The 16,978-nt window shown below is 50.2% G+C and overlaps 1 protein-coding gene across 5 annotated transcripts in view; it reads right to left on the bottom strand.

Annotated features, from left to right (window-relative positions):
• AP1B1 (adaptor related protein complex 1 subunit beta 1) overlaps window positions 1-16,978 on the bottom strand; it is an 80,168-nt gene that overhangs the window by 18,589 nt on the left and 44,601 nt on the right. For all 5 annotated transcript variants that reach the window (XR_012125471.1, XM_073222577.1, XM_073222578.1 and 2 more), the window contains 8 exons: window positions 12,924-12,986; window positions 9,853-9,958; window positions 7,355-7,490; window positions 6,332-6,577; window positions 4,961-5,151; window positions 3,975-4,196; window positions 1,448-1,568; window positions 893-988 (listed from right to left, as the gene is read on the bottom strand). Coding sequence is in view for 4 of the 5 variants with exons in the window: in XM_073222577.1 (XP_073078678.1) it covers window positions 893-988; window positions 1,448-1,568; window positions 3,975-4,196; window positions 4,961-5,151; window positions 6,332-6,577; window positions 7,355-7,490; window positions 9,853-9,958; window positions 12,924-12,960 (1,155 nt within the window). In the remaining variant the exon portion in view is untranslated. The remainder of the gene's footprint in view (window positions 1-892; window positions 989-1,447; window positions 1,569-3,974; window positions 4,197-4,960; window positions 5,152-6,331; window positions 6,578-7,354; window positions 7,491-9,852; window positions 9,959-12,923; window positions 12,987-16,978) is intronic.

Genomic DNA, 16,978 nt, shown 5'->3' on the forward strand with positions numbered 1-16,978 from the left:
GGCTCAGTCACTCCCTGTCACAGCAGGAGAGCAGGAGAACACTCTTCCTAGATCACAGGTGGAAGAACTAGTCCAGTGGGATGGCCTGCGCACAGTGGGCACGGCGGAGGGGGGAGTTAAGCTGAAAAGGCCCGTAGAGCTACTGAGAGTGGGGAGGGTCCTTGGACCTCATCCAGGCCAAGGCCTGAGGGCAGAGGGATGAAGCTCCAGCCTGACCCCACCTCACTTCTAACTGTGTCATAAAATGGGCTCCCGTGACCAAAATCCCTAACCTCCTCCTTACTCCACACACTGCACCAATGTGCTTGTGGGAGAGATTTCACAGGATGCCAGGATGCCATCACAGGCGCCAAGGGGAAAATCCCTCGAGGGGCTGGGGTGACCAGCTGTCCCAGGGTCCCCTAGTCCCCAGTGGACCCATGTAAGGAGAGCTGCTGGCTCAGTGGCCAAGGAACATCTTCATGGGCAGAGAACGGGAGGAACGAAACGCCAGGACACAGGGGTCTAGATGGCCCTTGGGAGCTTGGAGAAAGGGGCACATGCTGAGTCATGTTACTTGCCAAACAGTCAACAGAGCCTTTGCCCACGGCCCCAGGAAATGAAAGCTAAGTCTACCATCCCCAGCTGGGGCCGCCCCATCCTCTGAGTCAGTGCTGCACAGAACCCATGATTCTCATGGGCTCATCTCATCCGCAACATCTTGGAGGCCTAAAGGAGGTTAGAAGGTGAGGAGGAGCCCAACCAAACCAGTGAGTGCCCTGGGCCTTCAGCAGTGACCCTCAGGCCCTCCCGGACCTGAGCTGGCAGATTCTGCTAGAATCAGATTGGTTTCCTGGGTTTAGCTTTGTTCCCTCTGCTCCCCCCCGCCGAGGACAAGGTCCCAGAGTCTCACCTCCACCTTGATGGCACAGCGGCCAATAGCTCGCACAGCCTTCCGTACAAAGTCCACATCCACCTCTGTCGCATACTCCTTCAGCTCTGCCAACACCTGTGGCCCGGACAGAGAAGATGGGGTTGGGATATCTTGTGGGGCAACCTCTTGAAGCACCCTGGGCAGTGGGTACACAGACCCCTAGAAGGAAGGCCCTCTGCCTCGTGCGCTAGGTGGAAGGCCCGAGGGAGGCAGAGAGCTGTCAGCTGCCTCCAGAGGAAAGTGAAGGACTAGTTGGTAGAGCTGAACAACCCTTGTCTGAAGTTATGTAGCTAATATATCCTCCTAACTACCACTTTTTCAATGGCTGGATGATAAGTAATAATAGGGAGAACAAATTAGTCACAAAAATATGAGTTAGCATTAGCTGAGTGCTTGCTTACAGAGCCCCATGCTGATAAGCACTCTTCATGAGATCAACTGCTAATGGTGAGATCCGGCAGCCTGCCCAGAGACCACAGCTCACTGGTGATGCTGCTGCCCAACACCAAAGCCCAGCCACTGCCCTCTGCTGACCTGGGCGATGTTGGCTTGGGAGGCCAGGCGGATCATAATGTCCAGCTTCTCCAGCTTCACGTAGATGGGGTCATTGTACTTCACGAAGAAAACCTTCATCTCGTGCTTCAGGATCTCTGGCCTGGTTGCAGGGCAGGATTGACCGAAGAGCAAAAAGCAAGGTATAAGCCTTATGAGAAAAACCCCTCCACGTTTGCTGTATCATATCTGGGGTCTGACATGGAGCCCAACATCTGTGAAGGCAGTCACTGCCGTGGCTACACACTTCCGGGCAGAGGGCCCAGCAACCAGCCTAAGCAAGGTTCTGACTGGCCATTGTGTGTCCAACCACAGCCAAGGAAGGGAAGAAGGAATATGAGCAAGAGACAGTTCATATTCGAGGGGCAGCAGGTACCAGGCCACAGGTGTGGGAATCAGACAGACCTCGGTTCCAGTCGCAGCTTGTGACCTCAGGCCTGCTTCCTCAGCCATGAAACGGGAATGACACTGTGTCAGAAAGCATCACCACTGCAGGCCTGAGTCTCTCTAGTGTCTTAAGTAGGATGGCCTGGCATCTGGGAGCTTGGCTTTAGGGAGTGTTCTCACCATTCACTCAATGATAAAGGTAGTTAGATATACCTAGACTAGATGTACAACCCAACAACATGGTTTATGCTCAACACCTGCTTTCCTTCTGGGAGTCTAGGATTTTAGTAGCTGCCAGGCAGCTGGTGCCTACCCGACCAGCTCCCAATAAAATTTCAGGTTGTTGACTCTCAAATAAGTATCCTTGCACAGAGATATTACACATGTGCTGCTGCATTTTGCTGCTGGGGAAAGAGTGTGCTGTGTGTGACCCACCCCCTCGACAGCAGGGAGGGAGCATAAGGAAGCCTGTACGTGCACAGCTCCTTCAACTCCACCTGCATCTTTCTCCCTTATGAGCCAGCTATGTAGCCTTTCTATGTCACAGGAATCTTAGCCGTGAGAACTATATACGCTGACTCCATTGGTCCTTCCAGTGGCCTTCTGAGTGTGGGGGTGGTTCTGGGGACCCTGGCATGGATACCTACACAACAGCATCTAGCACGATTGATGCTTGCCTCAGAGAAGGCACTCATGGTGCAGGAGCTGTCCCCAGGGTCACTGCTCTGCACTCAACAGACACCAGCTGCCTCATTTTTCTTTGAGGAGGAAGCTTGAGAGGTAGAGAGGCTTGCACCAGGTCACACATCTAGCGCTAACAAGGGTCACCATACCTATGCCCTTTCCAGACATGACTTCTACACTCAGGACTTGGCAAAAGCTGCGCAACCACGAGAGGAGTGGGCCAGGTGGTGCCTTGGCAGCACAGCCAGCTTCTTAAGAGATTTGCTATGTTATGTTAAATACAGCACAGGGAGCCCTTCAATGCTGATCGGGATCTATATATAGGTCACCACACCTAAATCCCACACCACTGCTGGGAACCCCTCATCTCATCCTGTTGTTTAGGCACACAGAGAGCTTTCCCATATGCACCTCCCAAACCTTCACAACTGTCCTGATTCCATTGTATCTCTGCGCCCCAACAATGTCTTAAGAACCAGACTGTGGCTACAATGACAAGGAGTGTGTGCTGTTTGTCAAGAGAAGACGTCTACAGGAGGCCCTGGTCCTCTGAGTAAAGGGGCTCCTAGCAATGGGGCTGCTGTAACACACGGATGCTCCCAAGTTAGTTGCTGAGTGTACTAGTAAACCAAAATGGCTGGGAGGAGACTGCAGGGCCTCCTCACCGGATCATTCCAGAAAACCCCTCCTGCTCTGGGCCCCTGGGACCAGCCCTGCTAACTGTTTTTCAGCTCCGCCCACCCCAGGTATCAGGGATCTTCCTTTAGGAGCAGTGGCTCACTGCTGCGGTTGTTCCCACTGGGGGAAGGAAATGGGTTGCACAGAATTCTGAGGAACTCTGACCCAAGCCTCCTCCCCCTGGCCTGCAGGCTGATGCAAAGTCCATTGTGTCTCACCACCCTGGTGTCCCCCAAGCTGCTCTGGCTAACACTATGGACTCTGTCCCTGGGCGCACGCACGTGCGAGCACACACACACACACACACACACACACACAGTCTTACACAGTTTTAGGAGGGCTCTGTGGACTATGGAGCCATCCATTGTCTGTAGTTAAGAAGCACCACAGTAATCTTTGCCTGGCACTACCTGGTTAGGGTAAACCAGGGTTTCTCAAACTCAGCACTGCTGACATTTGGGGCTGGATAGTTCTCTGTGGAGGGGAGGGGGTGCTGCCCTGGGCATGTACGATGTTGACCAGCATCCCTGACTTTTACCCACTAAATGCCAGTGGCATTCCTCAGTTATGACAAGCAAAAATGTCTCTACACATTGCCAAATGTCCCCTGGGGGACAAAGATGTGTCTGGCTGAGAACCCCTGGGTTCAGCTATCAAGACTTTCTGCATGGTGACAGGTCAGAGTTCCTCTGTGCAGGACTCTGAGCCCTGCACACTGAGTGCACACTGCTGCCCACGGAGGATGTGGCAGTCTTGGTACCTTTTCTGCACGATGAGGTTGATGTTGCGCAGAGCCACATACTGCAGCTCGGGCTCGGCCGACAGCAGTGTGACCAGGGGCGGGGCCAGCTTCTTGAGCAACGTGCTATAGTAGTCCAGGTCCTTGGACAGCATCTCCATGAACTTCATCAGCACCTTCACTGCAGACAGCACCACCGCAGAGTTCGCATGGGAAAGCCTGGGGGTGACCCGCTCACAGATGCTGGGATCCGTTCCAAGGGGGGCAAACAGGAGAAACAGACAAGGGGAAGCACCCTGTTCTTAGTTACCAAGACAGCACGTCTTATAAGCAGAACTAGATCCTGGTTCTGCTGCCTAACTGACCCCAAGCAGGTTAAACCACTCAGCCTCAGTTTCCCCATCTAGGAAACAGACACTGCCGACTCCACTGGGCTGCTGGAGCTCTAAGGAGACAGTGCATCTAAAGCACAGAGCACAGAGCCTGGCAGTTAGTAAACACTGGATCAGTGTCCCCTCCTCCCCTTCTCCTGCTGCAAGTGTTCCAAAGGGACACGGGGTCATGTTGCTCAGGATCAGGAGTTCCAGCTCGAAGATCTGCATGATTTCTAAGCCAGAGTTTCCTCACCCATGAAATGGGGACGACGATGCGCCGCCTGCAGAGTTGCTTTAAGGACAATCTAATGCATGGGGAGCACCCCCAGAGCCCCAAGCAGCTAGTGAAAATTCAGCCAGTGGTGATTCTGCTGTGAGCCTCAGGTGACCAGGGACTCTGCCAGCTCCCAGGTCAGGTCCTGGCTTCTGTCTGTACCCTTGACAAGCAGTGAGCTGAAGGCCTAAAGCAACACCCCGACAGCCTGGCTCTGGCCTCCCTGGAAATGCGTCTGAGGTGGGTCTGTGGGGCAAGACCCCAGGAAGGAGCCCACTGGAGGCCTGAGGTCCAGCTCATGGTTGGAGCCCCCAGGGATGAGATCAGCTGGGCTGGCACGCAAGGGGCAGGCTGCTCACCTCTGGGCCTCCCGGTCGTCCTTGGGCGTATAGTTGGCCAGGCAATCCAGGATGAAGATCTGGCCCCACTCGGTGCACTCATTCAGGGCTGTCAGCAGCTTGTTAATGGACTGTGGGTTCAGGTCCAGCAGGTTGCTGCTGGGATGAGACTCAGCAATCTCTGAGAGGGCAGCTACTGCATTTGCCACCACCTGATTGAGAGGGCAGAAGGGGCAGAGGCTGGGGCTAATAATACTGGCTGGTCAGAGGCTGATCTGAAAGGAGTAAGACCCAAAGGGCAGCGTCTGGAGTGTAGAGACCCATTCCAAACACTCAATCTACTGACTCCTCTGTAAACTGAAACTAAAATAACTGTACCTGCCATTAAAGACAAAGAATAGGCAAAACAAAACAAAGAAAGATCTAGCTCCAAGAGCCTGGGAACACAAAGCACTTCCAGCTACCTACCACACAGCCCCCGCCTACCAGGTACAGCAGCTTGCTTCAAGGGCTGTCAGCTCCGATTCTCAAAGCTAGAAGATTCCCACAGAGCCTCTCAGGGCTGCTGGGAACAGATGAGGGCTAGAGTAGAAAGGGGTTGCCAGGAGAAGCTCTGGGCCCCCAACCCATTTCCACCCTCTGGTGTTGTAAGTGTGTTCCACATGGTTTTCGACTCTTCCCAATGACAAACAGTGCTCCAGTAGCCATCCTTATACTGGTCACTCAGTGCCAATGTGTGGTCAATGTTTCTATACGACACAGAGTGGGAAGGCTGGGCCGCGGGGTCTGTGCATTTCATTTTAAACAGGACCCGCCAAATTGCCCTATAAACTGCTGCCATCACCGTGTGAGGAGACAGGTTCCCCTCCCAGCCACATCCTGGTACTCTGTCCTCCAGGCTATGCTACTTCAAGGGCGACCCTCTACAGTCCTGCAAAAATGTGGGGAAATGGAAAAGAGTCCACCAGTGGTCTTGGTGAGAAGATGGTGACAATAACAGTGACTGGAGGAAAGGAGGGCAGTGGTCTTGGCTGCACGCCCACTGTGTGCCAGGCCACAGCAGGCACATTACCTTCACAGCTTAAGCCTCACAGCACTCCTGCCAGTCATATAGAATCAGACCCCTCTCAGTGATAAAGGAAAGAGGGCTCTGGAAGATTAGGCAGCTTGCCCAAGGTTGCACAGCTCATTAGAGAGGGCACAGAGAGGGGAATGCAGACCCAGCTCACTCCACAGATGGTGTCAGAACCACTGCAGGCACGAGAACAATTAGTTCTCCCAGCAAGGTTCTGACTTCCAGGAACTGGGGACTGCCTGGTGGTGGGCCAGGCTAAGGTCTTCCCAAGCAACTCAAGAGGTTGTGAGGCGGCACCATGGATGGCAGCAACTTACCATGGGGTTAGAGTCAGAGATGAGGTCTTTAAGGGTATCCAGGAAGCCCTGGTCCTCTACCAGCTGGGCATTGATGTCGTGGAGCTTGGCCACACACACAGCCGCTGTTTTACGTACATATGGGTCCTCATCCTTTAGGCACTTGCGGAGCGGCTCGCACAGGTACTCTGTAATCTTGTCAACGCGGATGCAACCCATGGTCCGTACAGCCAGAGCCCGGATCAGGGGGTTGGGGTCTTCACAGTCCTGAGGGGAAGCAGCCATTGGCCAGGAACAGGGGCAGGCTGAGTGCCATCAGACAGCTGCTGTGGATCTCCCACAAACTGGCTAATAGCGACAAAAGTTAAGTGCCACATATGGGCACCTGGCATTTGCCAGATTCTGTGCAGGGGCTTTAGGCAATGTTGACTCTGATTCTCACAGCAGACATACAATGCTGTTCCCACTCTATAGGTGTGGGAGCTGAAGCTCTCAGGAAGGTTGGGAGCTCACTGAATCATGGAGTAGAGCTGTGATTCAAGCCCACATCCAGCTACACAACCCTCAATTTTTCCACTGGGCCACAGAACCCCTCCTTTGCCCATATCTGAGCATCAACAGGACTAGGGGAGCTAAGGTTCTAAAGGTGCATAGAGCTGACAATTGAAGTTCCTGCTTCTTTCTCAATTTGGAGGACAGAAAATGTAGAAATGAGCAAAGCCTAGAAGGGGAACACAGAAGCTCTCAGACGCTTGCTGAATCCTGCTGGGCAAAGGATACCAGGCAATGGCTCATCCCAGGGGCACGTGGGGATCAACAGGCCTTAGGAAACCTCAAATAGACTGAGTTAGCAGGGCCTGCAGAGCTGATTTTCTGAGAGAATGGGAGCCCTCCGCTGGAAGACCAGGCCCTCAGGCTGGGTGTCAGTGGGCCTGAAAAGCAGCCTGAATGTTTCTACCCAGGGCCATAGTGCCCCACCCCAGGGATCCAGGGGTGCTGGAGCAGAGAGCACCTCTATCCCTCCTCCTCGGAGCAACTAGTCACCTTCACAAAGGTGTTGACAGCCATGATGGCCATGTCAGGCTGACTCTTGGCATAGTTCATCAAGTACAGGTACACCAGCTTCTTCAGCTCCAGGTTGTCTGTCTGCATACAGTTCACCACGTCAGGAAAAAGGGCACTGGAAGGTTTAAATGGTGTCAGTGTGGGGAAGGCTGCAGAAAGGAAAAGGAAGATTTTTCAGGCAGCTACGGGGACAGGAGACAGTGGGAGGAGGGAAGGGGAAGAACAGGACTTCCTAGGGAGGGCATCAGTGGTGCTCTGGCATCCTGAACACCTACGGGTAGAAACGGAATTCCAAAGGGTGATTTAAAAACAAAGAGTCTTCTGTTCTTTTCACAGGGTTCATAAATAAGCTCTGGCTCTGCCTCTTGGTCAGCAGTAAGAAACTAGGAATTCCTTTATCCCCTCAGTCTCACTTTCCTCATTTTCAGGAAAGGTACCACAAACCGCCCCCTTCGTCGGGCCCTTCTGATAATTAAAGAAGATAATATACTTAAGGTATCTGGTCCTTGACATCTGGCAGGTGCTAAGTAAATGAAAACAGTTGTTTTCCTTCCCTGATACTTAAGGTGGCCCCTTACATTGGGCTGCTGGTTCCAGAGGGCTGTAGGGAACCAGGGATGGGCCGTGCTGCTTTCACCACAGGGCCAGCTCAGGCGCCCGCTAAAACCCAGCCCAGCATTTACGGCTCACACACTATACACCAGGCATGGCACTGAAGGCTTTACATAGTTGAACTCATTTAACAGCCCTGCGAAGCCAGAGAATTATCCCATTTTACAGAATACTGAGGCTCATCAAAGAACCTGCCTGAGGAGCTGGGTCTGACTCCAAGCCTGTGCTCATAAGTGCTGTTATTCTGGGTGGAACCCTTTCCTACACAGTACCTACTATCCGAGTCACAGGCATGAAATATGATATTCACAGATGTGAAATATGATTAGAGATCAATTTTTGTTTCTGGAATCATTACTTCCCTTCTGGCGTCTTGTGATTTTATGGGCAAGGTCATGGTAACATAGAGACTTAAGAGGTCAAAGTGAGTTTCCTGAGCCCAAACAGGCAGGAGTCTAGTCCGTGCTGAAACTGATCCATCACCTTGGAAGATGATGAACCAGGCAGAACATGGAGGTAGGGGAGGAACAGCTGACTTGCTCTTTCGGGCCATCACATCAGCATAACAAGCTCATTTGGGACAGAGGAACAAGGATGCTTCCTCTGTGAGCTGATGGCAGTGGTGCTCTAGTTGAATCTGACGTGGACAGAGGCCTTGTTCCCCAGCAGATGCCCTGATCCCTGTGCCTCGGTGTCTTCTGTCTTCCGCAGGTCTCTCTGCAGGACGGTTTCCCCTGGGGCACTGTTAGGAGGTCCCCTGCTGAGGGCGGCAACCAGACAGGGCAATCCGTGGGGAAGTCTGGAGCAGTGTGACCCGCCGTGGACTCAGATGAGGAGCTACTGCATGTCAGCACTGAGGCCTATGAGGCACGGGGCTGGCCACAAAGGAGAGGCTAGGGACAAGAGCGCCCTGGATTAGGATTTCGGAAGGGCTGGGCATGAGTCCTAGTTCTGCCATTAACCACGTGACTCTTGGGCAGTCACTGTACTCCTCTTCTACTGTTTATTTGGCAGTAAAAGCATCATTACCTACAATACAGGAATTAAGGAATTCCTAGGAAAACACAGCTGAAAGCATTCTGCAGACTCCCCAACACTGCACGAGTGTTAAGTTGTGAAATCCAGTCCCTGCCCTCAGGGACTTTACCATGCGGTGGGCGGGGAAACACCAGCACACATAGGAAGAGGACAGTCTAGAATGGGTGCTGTGAAGGGAACACAGAGCACATGCTGCACACTCAGGGCAGGGGGCTGGGGTGTGGAGGGAGAGTAACAGCCTTGCATGGGTTTTGGAAGATGGAAAAATGTGCTGGGAAAATGGAAAGGGGAATGGGGCATTCCAGGCAGGGGCAGAGCATGAGCCAAAGTGCAGCAATGTTTTTATACGTGATCTGCTCCAGCAACCAGATGCAAGCAGAGGCTGCAAACTGGCGAAAACTCCAATGTGCAGGTGCGCTTTACTTGGACAGGCTCATTTGCTGTGCTTGTTTATTTAGTATCATCTGGCAATCTAAACCAGGGAGATTTACAATGAAAAATCCAGATTTCCCGTTCTTCTAAAGAATTAGAAGACTAGGCCACCTTCCCCAGTCAGCAGCAGTCTTCCGAAGTCTGACGGGGTTCAGCCACATCCACGTCATTGCCTGTGGCCATTTCGCCTAGTCTATTTCGCTCACTCCATTCCTACCTGACCTCAGCAGCATTTGAGCAGGTGACCTCCCCTTGACAAAACTTTCTGTTTGGAAAGGGGGTTCATGAAGGGAGCTGTATGAGGGAAGAAACGGATTTCTGGAGATACTCTGAGAGATGTGAACTGGACCCAAGCTATAAAGCCTCCGGCTGCCACCCAGCCTACTCCTGCACACCTGACATCTTTGCCCACAGTCATCGATGCAATCACTTTCTTCACTGCCTCCTTCTTCTTCTCCTTCTTGTCACTGTTGAGCTCTGCCTTCAGCTCGAAGATCTCCCCTAAAAAAGGAGGCAGGCATGAGCAATCCATCCCCACCCTGCCAGGAGGTAGTTCCTAGTCCCTGACTTCCAAAAGAATGGGAGGAAGGCAGGCATGTATGACGCTGTGCTGCCAGCCTAGGGCAGCTTTAGGTCCCTGGCCTGGGGTGGGACAGGCAGCAGAGAAGGACAACTGCAAGGAGAGGGATTATCAGGACGGGGGCTTAGCGGTCACGCTGGGCTGAGGAGAGAGGAACTGTAGAAGTTGTGGAGGTGGGAAGGCAGGTCCTGCTCAGCCGGATGGTCAGCAGCATTCTGAGGAGAGCCCAGTCCCCCTCAGCCACCCACACTTAAAGCCCTCACAGCAGCACGGGATGGAGTCTGGGACGCAAGGTTTGAAGGGAGGGCGTAGAAGCTGCTTGATCCCCATACTTGGCTTTTCCTCTGTTCCTAGAACCTCCAGTTAAAACAGCTCACTCAGGGTTTCACTTCCTGAGCCACAAGTGGTTGCTCAGCTCTGAAAATGGGAATCCAGCTGCCCCACAAGGGTTTAAACACATAATAAGCTGTTCTTAAGAACTTGATCTGGAAAAGAAAATGAGGAAACAGGGTTGCCATGGAGAGGTGGTTAGGGCCCAGAGAGACCCAGTGACAGATTGAGAGACGGCATCTCCTGAACTTTTCTTTAAGCAGATGCCACACTAACTGCTTCCCGTGCTTCTCATTTCATCCTCACAACTCTGCATTTCCCCCATTTTATAGATGGGCAAATGGAGGCTGTAAGAGGCTTGGTAACTTGCCCAAGGATACATGGCTGGTGGGAGACAGGGCCAAGAATCAAAACCAGGTCTGCCCGCTCCAAAGCCCATATGCTCAGGCTGACTGAGGCCACCACTTTGCTTCTCAGAACCCACTTCCTTGTCCGTATTCTCTACCTTGACAGGACTGTTGAGTTCTCTCATTTAATACTCAGATGTAAAATACTCATCTCAGTGCCTGGTACTCAGTGGCCTGCATTAAAACTGGCTGCTATTAGCATTAACTCACCACGTGACCCTTATCTTGGACCCTCTTTTGTAGGAGAGTCCTGAGATTCCCTCTCAAGTTATTGGGGTGGGACGAAGCAGGGACTGTCATGTGAGGGGAAGCGCTGAGGGAGTTCTAGACAGATTTACAGTGAGCAAAAGAGAACTAGCACATTTTTATCATGACTGAACAATGTGGAGCTCAGCAAAGAACTTGAGATGAGAGTCAGCAAACAAGGTTAATGAAGAACAATCACACAGCACAGCCCGGGTTAAGGCCACACTGAGGATATTGCTCAACAAGATCCACAGACCTTGCAGTTCAAACTCGTGCCTCTGTAGGGCCGAAAAAGCACACAGCCCTTCCTCCCAAGAGACTAAGGGGGCCATGTCTCTGCTGTGGGATCTGCCACACCACAATGACTTTGACCCTTGGGCCTTGCTGCAAGGCTGCCTGCTTTGCTTACTGTTTGGTCAGAATCAGTATAACCCGGCCATCAACTGATGGATCTGGGACTGAGTCACCTCAGCCCCAAGAAGGCTGGTGTGACGAACTTGGGATCTGCCTGCTTCTGAAATGTCTCCTTCGTCTAATGGGCCCCAAACCCAATGAGTCACTGAGCCTACCCCCTCAACCAAATGCAAGGCATCTGATCTGTCTGGCCCCAGTGCCACCCCTGCTCCTTGTTTGGGTACCACCATTTCTCACTGTAGCTGTGGTACTGGTGATTTCCCTGCCTCTCCTTAGCTTTACCTCCTTCAATCCTTTATTAGAATCTGTTTCTGGGCTTCCTTTGCTTAAAACCATCACTGATATGAGATATGGACCCTCTACAGACATTCTCTTCAAAAGAAAACCCATAAAAACCTCACACTGACACCCTAATATACTCAGCATTGAGTTCACTCGCTCCTGGCCCTGAACATGGAACGCTGCACACCTCTCCAATCTTCCTTCCATCACACTCTTCAGTAACTTGTGCCCAACTGCTCTCCTTTCACTGAATGTACCATGGGCATAGCACCTGCTCCCCGCCCTCCCCTGCCCCACCTTATCTAACTAGCTCCACCAGGGTCCTCCCACAGCCCCCTGCCCTCCTCTTATCAGAGCACCCACTGCCTTTGAGTGTAACTACTATTTAAGTTACTATTTAAGTCTCTGCTCAACTGCAAGCAGAGCCAGTCCAGGACCTCTGTTTGTCTCCTCCACTGCACTTGCAAGGTGCTCAATAAAAATGGGCTGCGCTAATAAATGAAGTGCCTGATGGAGGGTTCAGCTGAGCCAGCAACAGACTCTTCATCTGGTCGGCAGGCGTGTGTCAATCTCACTTGGAAGTAAGGAAGGAGGAAGGAAGGGCAGGTCAGAAAGACGCTTACAGGGTTAAAGCACATTTGTCAGCCACTATGACAACCTCCACTTCCCAAAAAGCAGAAATAACCACAATATCCAACAACATAAGGCTAGCTTAGCAAATTTCAGCACAGCAACTCAACAGACTGATGCTGAGTTGTTAGAACCATGGGGAAATGTTTACGATAATATCAAACGAAAAACAGGATATACACTCTGACTTTAACCACATTAAACATGTGCCCATGGATAAGGACCACGCACACACATTCCACAGTGGAGCTGTGGAGTTGCTGATAGGATTGTATGCTTTCTTTCCTCCAGGAAAAAACATATTTAACAATTTTAAGCCAAGGGGAACCAAAGAGGGCTTTTTTCTATACTTGGAGCTAATGCTCCTCCTTTCTTGAGTTCCAAAGGAAGCAGTCAATTCCTCATACCATCAACAGTTCTACTTTCTGGATCCACAAGGTCAAAGATGCTCTGGATAATGTCCACCACTCACTTCCAGGCCTCCACCCCCACCACACTCCCCACCCCCTGCAGGGAGCAAGCAGAGGGCCGAGCAGGGAAAGAGCAGGACAAGACCCCATAAGAAAACAAGTAGTACCTTTCTTGGTCGTGGTGAAATATTTTGAGTCAGTCATTTTGGTCCTTTATCTGGGGCCAGGGTCTGCAAGACAGAAGAGAGGTGGCTTTCTACTACATTCCATTTCAGTTTCAGTTACCGGGCATAGGAGGAGGAGAAGGAAGAGAGAAGGGTCTAGCACACTTGTGGTATGGAAAGATAAGAAGCTAACTCTTTACTGGTTATGAATGAAATGTTAGATCATGGCTGATCCGATTTTGGAACGTAATTCGGAGGGATCCAATTTTTCAAAGTTTCATATCCTTTGACCCAGCAATTCTAGGAATCTCCCCTGTGGAAATACCTGCACAAGGATATATAAGGGTTTTGCTGCAGTGTGCCACTGGAAATAGCTTAAGTGCCCATTCATAAGGAAATGGCTAAATACTCCAGAAATCCACACATGCAAAGGCACCCTCTGTGGAGCTCACTCTGCCCAGCACTGTTCTAAGTGCTGCACACATGTTAACTCAGTGAAGCCTCATCACAGCTTCAAGGAGGTACTATCATTACCCCATTTAGTCAAATGAGCTTGGAAAATGCCAAGTTTGAAAAGCTAGGGAGATTTCTTCTCCCCCAACTTTTCTGAGCTTCTCTAACAGTGATATGCACTATTCATCTCTACAGAGGGCTAGAATCTACACATTGAAGACTCTATAGCATTCCCCAAACCTAACTGGCCAGTTTTCTCAAAGCATCTCTCAGGACAGACATCTCCCAGTGCAGAACTCACAGTGTGAAGTGCTGTTCTAGGCCAACAGGACAAAAAAAGCTCCCACGTCCCTTCGTTCATGCAACGAACATTTACTGAGCACATACTCTAATAACCCCAACAGATCCTCTTGGCCAGCAGATGAGAGATAAAAGGAGCCACACAGGAACCAAATACCCTGGATATATGACAGAGGCTCCTGGGGTGGTTCTAACATTTATTAAGGAGTTATCACTTACTGAGCTCCTAGTCCACCCAGGGCTTTACATACATTATCTTATTTAATCTTACAAATAAGGCAACTATTTTTAAACTCACTTTTACTGATGAGAAAACTGAGGCTCAGGGATATTAAGTCTTACCCAAGGCCACATGGCTCTTAAGTGGCTGGATTTGGAGACCATGTCAGGGCAACCTGTCCTCAGCACCTGTGCTTTATCAAGGAGGAAATTCTGCTTCTCCCATCTGAGAGGGAGGATGGAGCCCTGAAAATGACTAAGGACTCAGTCCAAAAATCTGAGACTTTCAAGTGCAACCTTCCAGTTCTACCTGTAGTTTCACATGGTACAGAAATCACACAACCACAAAAACAGACATATGAATGTTCAAAACTCACTCACTTTGTCCCTTCTATTGACTCTATGGAAAAGGGTCAAACATATAAGCCATTACTGTCTCGCCAGTTGATCACTGTGGGTGTAAGGTAAGGGCTACTGGTGGGACGGACGTAAGGGGTCGAGGATCATCACCGGTCTCTGGACACAGAGCCAACAGAGCTTCTCTCCAGCCCAGCTGTGTTCTCCAGGCTAAGCTTGTATTTACAGCAGGATGGTAGTGGGGCTGTTCCCCAACTGAGACATCCACAGATTTTGCTTTAGTAATCAGTGGGAAACAAATATGTACTGTCCTGGGGCTGCCTTAAATCCTTTGTGGATCCCCATTAGAATAAAGGCTTTGCTGATAAAATAGTATAAAGAGAAAGGCACAATTCTACTTTCCTTTTGCTTTGCAAGATTGGAAAGGGGTGATGGCACTTTTCTGAAGGAGCTACGGGAAGAGCAGAAGAGGCCACTGCATCTGACGACGCTGGTTCCACGGGGGGACTCTAAATTGCAGGTCCTGGCAGCAGGAGTCAGGGCTGTAGACAGATCTACAAAGGAGGGCCCACGCGCTGGCCTGAGTTCCACACATCCTCCGCCTTCACGCCAGGCCCAGGGCTCCACGTGGGGCCAGTGTTCAGTTAATGGTTGTTGAAGGAGCTGAAAAGCGGATGCCAAAAACCCCAGGAAGCCTCAGCCTGCTCTGTGATGTGACTATTTAGCATTTGTTTCTACAGTTTACTTTAAAAATAATTTTCTTTTGAGTACTCATAAAGCCACTTTCTCAGAGAAATCTCCCCAACCTAGAGGTTCTTTTTGGAGTGCTGAAGGTAAACAAGATAATGGGATCTCTGTCACAGCAAAGGGCTGCGTGGCTTCGGAAGTCACAGACATAATCAACAGAGATATTCAAATTAGGAGAGCACCCTAGGCTAACTCAAGGTTAAGTTTAGGCTAAGAATGAAGGCAAAAGGGACTAAAAACCACAGGCCAACAGAATCCCAGAAAGTAACACATAAACCCCTCCAGTGTTAAATCTAGAAGGAAATCAAAGTGAACAAAGCAAAAACTACCTTAGGTGTCTAACTTCAGTGCTGCCCAGAAATTCTCCCTTCTCCAGAAGAGGAGGCTGAGAGGGACTTTCCCCTTTACCTGTGGTCACAACACAACATCTGGGGCTCTCTCTATATTCCCAGAACACAACCTGCTGGTGACAGATCTGTGTTGTATGCAACTGCCCAGGCAGAGGTAAGGGTGGTAAAGCTGTTCTTTTGGGGGGATTAAAAAAAAGCCACAGAGCAGCAGTCAGTCAAACCACAATTGCTGACACGTGTACAGCACTGGGCTTTTGAAGACACTCATCGTTTTACAGGTGCTAAGCAACTACTCACAGACTTAAACTGCCACCAGTGTGTGGCACTGGCTGCTGCTCTTCTCTGCAGTATCCGTTTCACATATCCCTCTGCAGAGGGCCTGATGGGACCGATGATGCAGAAATCGTATCCCTCTAAAGTTGTTTATACAGGAAATTAAAGTCGAGGAGGAATGGGAGGTGGGACAAGTGAGAACACTTTTGCAAAGACACCCCAGAGCACAGATTTAAAAAACCTCACTTCACTGTGAAAGATCAACTGCATCAGTTTTTTTTTAATTTAGAATAAAGTTTATATACAATATTACATTGGTTTCAGATGTACAAAATAGTGACTTGATAATTATACACATTACTAGATGCCTGCCATGATAAGCATAGTTACCCTATGACCATACCAGGATATTACAATATTACTGGTTATATTCTCTATATACCTTGTTGATCCACTAAAGGTGGCTATTTCCTTGTGTCCTTCTCTGCAGTTACCTCTAAGTTTTCAGTGCAAGAGATGTTTTTCATTCTCTCTACGGGGATGGAAACAGTCCTAAAGGAGCTCAGACTTGCAGATGCCACAGGAAAGACGTGTGCTTTTCTTGGCACTGCTCAGCTGTTGCCATACATTGTATGCCTACTAATAGAGGCCAAAAGAGTTAAAACTTTGTTTGATGAATCTGATCAGGTACATGAGTCACAATGCAAAGCTGGCAGCCAATTTAGGCAAGAAAAAGAAGCTTAGGGTTTGAATTCCATCTTTGGACGTGGCAGAGCACATTTTGAAAAAGCAATAGTTGGAGGTAATTTTTGGTTCAGAACTGCTCTGGCCAATATAATGAGTCACTTTTGCTATGGAGGCAGCATTCTGGGCTGGAATACCCCTCAGTTTCACCATTTACAGGCCAAGGAATTACCTCAAGGGGATGGCAAAGCCAACGAGAGTGGCGCACCTGGACGGACCGGTTTTGTCTCTGAGGAGCCACGCCTACAGTCCTGGCCTTAAATCTACCTTCCCACACACGCAAGATACGACTCTGAGGCCACATCTCCAGGACCAGTCCCTGTTCATCCTTTTTTTTAAATCCTACTGATATGTCTGCTTTCTCCTGCCGCTAGGCTTAAAGAAAAAGAACTGAGTACTAAAGCCTGAAATAAAGAGCAGTTTTCTCTTGTTTTCTAGAATTATAAAGAAGTTCTTGGTGAGACTCACTGACACACTGACCAGGGACAAAGATGTAATGCAATAATTTAAGAGTGGAAAAATGAGCTCTTAGGAAGAAAAGGGAAGGGGGAAAACCTCACTTAAAAATTTCCAGCTAAAGACTTGGGATTTTAGCCACTGGAGTTAGGGTTAGAT

Source organism: Manis javanica, chromosome 15 (genome assembly GCF_040802235.1).
Source record: "Manis javanica isolate MJ-LG chromosome 15, MJ_LKY, whole genome shotgun sequence".
Classification (NCBI taxonomy): Eukaryota; Metazoa; Chordata; class Mammalia; order Pholidota; family Manidae; genus Manis; species Manis javanica.